The sequence below is a fragment of the Vigna radiata genome, unplaced genomic scaffold (assembly GCF_000741045.1).
Source record: "Vigna radiata var. radiata cultivar VC1973A unplaced genomic scaffold, Vradiata_ver6 scaffold_397, whole genome shotgun sequence".
NCBI lineage: Eukaryota > Viridiplantae > Streptophyta > Magnoliopsida > Fabales > Fabaceae > Vigna > Vigna radiata.
The window spans coordinates 170,354-177,301 of NW_014542621.1; the positions used below are offsets into that span (position 1 = coordinate 170,354).

At 37.5% G+C, this 6,948-nt stretch overlaps 1 protein-coding gene across 4 annotated transcripts in view; it reads right to left on the minus strand.

The window, feature by feature from the left end:
• The window catches only part of LOC106780492 (syntaxin-71), a 13,030-nt gene extending 7,080 nt beyond the window's left edge, over positions 1–5,950 (minus strand). The window contains exons 1-10 of one of the 4 annotated variants that reach the window (XM_022777002.1): positions 5,835–5,950; positions 5,435–5,707; positions 5,177–5,302; positions 4,562–4,721; positions 4,361–4,446; positions 4,173–4,241; positions 3,366–3,410; positions 3,188–3,250; positions 3,012–3,088; positions 1,276–1,430 (exon numbers count right to left, since the gene is read on the minus strand). In XM_022777002.1, coding sequence (XP_022632723.1) covers positions 1,367–1,430; positions 3,012–3,088; positions 3,188–3,250; positions 3,366–3,410; positions 4,173–4,241; positions 4,361–4,446; positions 4,562–4,721; positions 5,177–5,302; positions 5,435–5,590 — 846 coding nt within the window. In that variant the 5' untranslated portion in view covers positions 5,591–5,707; positions 5,835–5,950 and the 3' untranslated portion in view covers positions 1,276–1,366. Of the gene's footprint in view, positions 1–1,275; positions 1,431–3,011; positions 3,089–3,187; positions 3,251–3,365; positions 3,411–4,172; positions 4,242–4,360; positions 4,447–4,561; positions 4,722–5,176; positions 5,303–5,434; positions 5,795–5,834 lie in introns of those variants that run through there. The other 3 variants (XM_022777001.1, XM_022777000.1, XM_014668785.2) reach the window with 3 other exon arrangements.
• Positions 5,951–6,948: the final 998 nt, after the last annotated feature.

The following is a 6,948-nucleotide window of genomic DNA, read 5'->3' on the forward strand; positions in this document are numbered from 1 at the left end:
CGGCAAGGAAACTTCCTAGATGGCACGGCGGGAAACTAATTGGAGTAATAAGAGGAATATCTTGAGAGGAGATTCAGAGGGAATTAATTAGAGTAATCACGACCAAATCCTAGGATATTATTTATTATTTAATTTAATATATTCGTATCAGATATTAATAGAAAATAGGATTATTTTATATTATTACGTATATCTTGGGAGGGGATTAACTAGTATAAATAAGAAGGTAGCCTAGGGGTAAAAGGATGCTTTTGAATTGTGAGTTTTGTTAGAGAGGTTATGCTCTCAGGTGACTGACGGAGGTTATGCTCCCAGTTATTGGTTATTTTNTTTGATACAGTATTTCCATTCAATAAAAGAGGTTTATTTATCTATTTGTCCATTGTTAATTCTCGGTGAGAGTGTGTGAGGAAGGCGCTCTAGATACGTACCATTCTCGGGTACGTAACACCCTTATTCCTAACTGATAAAACAATTAGGCTAACAGCTAAGCTACTAACGTTTCCTTTTCCTCTCATACACTAACAATCTCCTATCATTACTCCCCCCTCCTCCGACAACCTTGTCCCCAAGGTTGAACTCAGGATATTGACCCTAAATGGTAGCTTCGTCTTCCCAAGTAGCACCCTCCTTACCCCCTTCTTGCCATTCCACCAAAACTTGGTTCAATAACTCCTCTCCCTGCTGAACTTGCCTCCTGTCCAAGACTTTTATTGGCCAAAAACTGAGCCCCTCTGCTTGCAGCTCCTCTGGCAGTCCCTTTTCCACTATCTTCTCCCCCACTGCCTTTTTCAACTGGGACACGTGATATACCACATGAATTCTTGCTGTCTCTGGTAGCTTTAGCCTAAAAGCCACATTTCCTACCTATTGTAGCACTTGGAAAGGACCAAATCGGTGAGGTCTGATCTTCAAATAGACCCAATCATTCACCTTCATATTTGCCTCTCTCCTCTTCTTGTTAGCCTGCTGGACCATTAGATCTTGGGCCCTATTCAAGTAAAATTTCAGCTCTTTAAGGGCCTCATCACGTGTCATGAAGTCCTCGGCCACGGCCTCCACCAGTGTTTCTCCAGGCACGAATCTGCTGAAGGATGGAGGGGCTCTGCCATACACGGTTTCAAATGGTGTACACCTAGCTGATCCCTGGTAACTGGTGTTATACCAGTATTCCGCCCAGGACAATACTACATACCAATTCTTGGGTTGTTCTGAACAAAAACAGCATAAATACCCTTCCACTATCCTGTTAACCACCTCTGTTTGCCCATCCATTTCAGGGTGATAGGCAGTGCTCATCTTGAGTTGGGTCCCCTGTGCTTTGAACAACTCTCTCCAAAATATGTTAAAAAAAAATGGATCTCTATCACTTACAATCGAGACCGGAATTCCGTGCAGTTTGATAATCTCCCTGGTAAATGTCTCTGCAACTAAAGGGTGTTTCCCTAATTAACAATTGAGGCTATGTTTATCAAAATTAACAACAGAGGCTATGCTGCCCTGATTAACATAAAACGCAATATATCTAACATAAAAATAATGAAGAGTATAAGTGCATATTTTAGTTAGATAATGAATGGGTTTGTTAGTTTATATTTCAACTATATATGAATTAGATATTATACGGTTAAAATTTATTGAACAGGAATTATTTTGTTCATTAACAACTGAAATTTATCAAACTGATCATAAACAGCTAAAATTTATCAAATAGGACCATAATTATCAAACTCGTGAGTTGACTCGCAAACTCATGAGTTTGGTTCCCATTCACGAGTTGACTCGTTCAGAAACTCATTTTTTGGTAGGATCGAAGTATACTGCTCAAACTCGCTCAGACTTGATTGACTTGTAGCAGACTCATGAGTTGGAGATCAAGTCACCAAGTTCGCAGTGGGCACAAAAATGAGAAAAAATTGTCATTCTAGTCTTTGTTTTGAAAACCCAAATCAAAGTCCCAAATCAAAAATCCAGAAATCCAAATCAAAAACCCCTAATGGATGACCCAAAGTGCAAACACAACCTCTTTTTTTGCATTTCATCTTCATCTACTACCTCTCCTAGGTTCTTCACCATTGAATCCTTGTGGAATTGGTATCATGAATATTTATTTCTTTTATTAATTTTTTCATATGAAGTAGACTCTTCCATGTCTACAAGTCGGGTATATGAGTCGAGTCTACAGACCTCCCATGGGTCTATGTAGACTATCGAGTTTGATAACCTTGAATAAGACTTCTCCTATTGGTCATGAATACTGATCGTGAATAGGAGAGGATCAACTTTCAAATTAAGCAAAGTCCTCTAGTCCTAACAAATAATTATAATAATGCTAACATTATTACCATCTCTAAAGAGTTTATTATACTTTCTTGTCTAAGTAGACTATCCAATTTGATAACCTTGAATAGGACTTCTCCTATTGGTCATGAATACTGATCGTGAACAAGAGAGGATCAACTTTCCAATTAAGCAAAGTCCTCTAGTCCTAATAAATAATTATAATAATGCTTTCCATAAAATGATTGCCATCTCTGCAGAGTTTATTATAATTTTCTTTTATATGACAATATCCAACAAATTCATTTGGGTAGAGTAGTTTGCAAATTGGCGTTTGAGGGAAACATTCAAGTTTTACAAGATAATCATGAATCACAGAACATAGGTGATGGGATTACATTCTAGAAACCAAGTAAAGGCATATGAAATATGGGCTAGATGGGAAAAAAACAATATTATGTCCTGCATTAAAGGCTGCATATGCATACTAAGAATGTGAGAGAAATGCTTTATTAACAAAGGCAAGTCCAATCTCAGACTTAAAGAGCCGCTTAAAGCCACCATATGAAATATATTTTAAACTTCAATCCAAGGGAAAAATTTAAAATGTACTCGAAATTTCCCAGACAAGATCGTGTTAGGAAATACACCAAAATTTCCAGTATTCAAATTGAGCAGGACTATAAAGTGCTGAGAGTTTTTAATTTCATGAAAAGAGATAGGAGTCTTACTTGTATAAGTAGGCAGCAATTCCCAAAATTATAATCAACAAAACAATATCGATACAGAAGTTTCGACTGGATCGAAGCTGGATGGAAAAATACATGCGTTAAGACTCAGAAAAAAATCTCACCTATTGAACTAGAAATTCATAGAAATCTAGACATATAGATTGTAGTTAGATAACCTGGTTTACTGTGTCTTTAAGTCTAACATTTGTATTCTTGAGGTCAGAGGATGCCTTGTCCACCTGTAATAATGACAAACAATTGAGTCATATTAATTTCACCTTCATAATTAAAGTTCTAAAAGCCAACATTTCAGAGCATATGCTTAGGCTACAGGCAGAAATTGATAATTCTCACCTTAGTGTCAATCTCATCCATGAGAGGAACTTGTCGATCCAGTTCCTGTATTTGACACACGAATAAAGACCTTAAAATAAATTGTAACACATGTGCACACACACAAGAGAACATAAAAACAAGGTTAAGTTAAAAAGTTGGTCCTATACCTGACAACATTTTCTTATTTTAGTCCCTAAATAAAAAAACTCGTTTTAGTCTGTACACAAAATAATGTTCACAAATTGATCCTTGCCATTTGTCAAAGTTATAATGGTAGTAGATTTGGTCCCTATACTTGAAATTTTTTATTGCTTCAAGGTTATGTCCAGTTAGTAATCCAGTCATCGTGGTTCACAACCTGGATCTTAAAGTTAAAACAAGTGTTTAAATTGTCCCGTAAGTGAATTGTAGGTCTCTAGACCAACCTATATGAATTTAGAAATAGATTCACGCCAATTCCAAAAAGATATTCTGTTATCAAATGATTAAGGGTTAACAAAGTAAAAAAGGAATTTGTTTTCTAGTACTCCAAGCTTTTAGCCTTAAGAGTTTGTTTTCTAGTGCTTCAAGTTTTTTACTTCATGCGTTTGTTTCCCAGTACCTAGGATTTTACCCCAAGAAAATCTAAGGAGAATATCCCTATAAATACAAGGCAACTCTGACTTAGAAAGGGAACTTGAATGCTCTAGTTTGAGTCCACTTAAACTTTGAACCAGAACAAGCACAGACTAGGAACTGATTTGTAAACAACTTTCTAGTAAGGGACTGCCCAATGATACAGAGACTGAATTTATAATCTAACAAAAAACCATAAAAGCAACTGACCTCATTCATATCATGTGCCATGTTTTTCAATGTATCCAGTCCTTCAGCAATCACATCCAAACCTTGATCCTAAAATAATTACATGCAGTTAGATTTGAACGTTGAATCATATTCTTGGAGTGCCATCCAGAAATCAACCTAAATCTAAAAGACATAAGCAATCCTCTCAACTTCTATAAGTTACTTGCCTGTTTCATTCTACGCATTTCATATTCCTGCCTAAATTGGCTTGATTGCTCAGACTGTTGAAAGTAATCATCATCAAATTGCCCATCTGTACATGAGATGATTGCATGATTCACACACTTTAGCAGAGTCAATCGATAAAAAGGCTCCCATGGATGAAATATGATAACTGCATGAACCTAACACTCGGATAACTTAATTACCTGAATCAAACTTAATTTCAGGACGTGAGGCAGAAGAAGCCCAACCTCCAGTTTGTTTTGGCACAGGAGGAGACCCATCTGGGATGGCTTGGATTCTATCTGGTAATGAAAGAGCCAAATCATTACGGGCAGCAAATTCTTGTGAAGATAAACCCTTAACCTGTGGAAACAATGAATCATGCATCAGATAAAAGTACTGTCATTCATTTTGAAACTGTTTATGCTATGAAGTTACTAAGGGCAAAATAAACTTGAGGAAAAATAAATCAAACTTAAGAAAGCAAGTACGTCAAATGGAAGAAACTAGCTAGAACTATTAGATTCAATTACTCAGAATTACAAGATTTCCTGAAACCCGTTCGAAACTGGAGTTATAGTAGTAATAACAGTTACAATACAACATAAAAGTTAAATTTACTTTTCAACTCTTGATCATTGTTCAAATTTTATAAAACGACTCTTCAATTAGTTTAAACACACAATCCTAGATGCTAACAAGTTCCTAGTTAGATTAATTCAGGAACAAGGTTAATGAGAATTCACAATTAAAACACATAAAAATCTCGGGCAATCATTTTTACAGGCCAGACAATAACCCTAACAATAGAATAAAACCTTTTTCACAGCCAGTCTCTGCAACTTGGGAACCTCCTCCAGCAACCGAGCCTTAGTACGACGAATCTCCGCATTGATCGCTACAGCAGATGCCTTACCTTTCTCCTTGGAAGCCGTTTCTGCTTTCTGCACAAACAATCAAAAGAAATACATATGAATTTCCTCCAGTACCATTAGAGAAACCCCTAATTCCGTGACTCTGTAGAAAAATTCTCCAGCTAGGGCACAAATTGAGTCATAGTAGTTTCAGCGGCATACCTGAAGCAATGCCTCGATATCGGCGTCGACGGAGGCGTAGAGTCTGGCAAAGGCATCGTCGCCAGAGACATTAGAATCGCGGTGTTTCTCGACGTCGTATTTGTCATACTTCTTGCAAATGGAATCGACTCTGGTGAGAATGTCGATGACACTCATACTGTGGCGGTTTCAAAATCAAACACAGATCTCTGAGTTGCGACGGTTGTTGCCGACAACAACCAACCGATGACTGTTGATGCGGAGTTCGATCTGGTCGTTTCAGTTGGCGAAGAACTGAGAAGGGATTTCAAAGGGGAAAGAGAGATCATGAACAGCTGTATCAACACAGCGATGAACATGAAACTATTTTTTTAAATAAATTATTAAAAAATTCTTTTGATTTGGTAGGAGTGGGACTTACCTTCGTGAGTGGTGGGTGTGAAAAGTGATTGAATCAGCGTGTGGTGGACTTGCATATGGTGTGGTTAATTTCAGTACAAAAGACACGTTTGAATTTAGAAAAACGGAAAACAAAAAGTTATTAATAATAACTGAAACTGGAAGGAATGTAATCTTTTACTTATCACATTTTTTATGCATATTTGTGTTGTTGATGTCCAAGAGGCATGTTCAATGTTATATTCATATGTAACTTATATTTGTACTGGTTTCTCATGTGAAACCCATAGTAGGAATTTGATCACTGCTAATTGGCATCTTAATTTATGCCTTAATGCTGCATTCCTCATAGTTTTAGAATTTTGGTAAACCCATAACTTTTGAATATCCATGTTTTTGTGACTTGAGCTTAATGGTAGCCTTTGCTTGATAATCAGTATGGATTGTGACATTATCGTAAATATATTGGAAAACTAGATGTCAGTTTCGTTGTTAGGCGACGTCTATGACATCATAGACGTCGTACCTACCAACTATCCGACGTCCAATTGCCTGAGGTATGTGATAAGACAGTCAATTCGACGTCGGCTAGGAAAAGGCACCGACGTTCAAGTCACTGACAGGAAATCAAACGTCAACGGGTTCAGCTTTAGACGTTGCATAGACGTCGGATCCCTTGAAAACCCAACGTCGACTGGGCTACAATTAATGTTGTTCACCTAATTCCCAAGAGCTTAGACGTCAGATAGTCAAACGGCGACGTCTAAGGCCTATCTGGAAGGCGGGAAGAAAAAAATTCTTCAATTTAGACGTCGGCTAGGAGGGGCACTGACGTGAACTACCCTGACAGGAAAATCAAACGTCAATATTTTCAGCTTCTTTGACGTGGAATAGACGTTGAATCCCCTAAAACACCGACATTTATAGACGTCAGTTTCTGGAGCAACCGACGCCCCATTTCATTTTAAATAGACCGCAGACTCTTATCGTCATTCAGTTTCTGATCGTGTCTTCATCTCTTCTCCTTTTTCTTTGCTTCTCCTCTTCTTTTACTCGCTTGCGCACCTCTACTTTTTATCTCTTGCGGCATTGCATTGTGGTTTCTCATAACGTCGTTGTCTTCGTCCTCTCCTTTT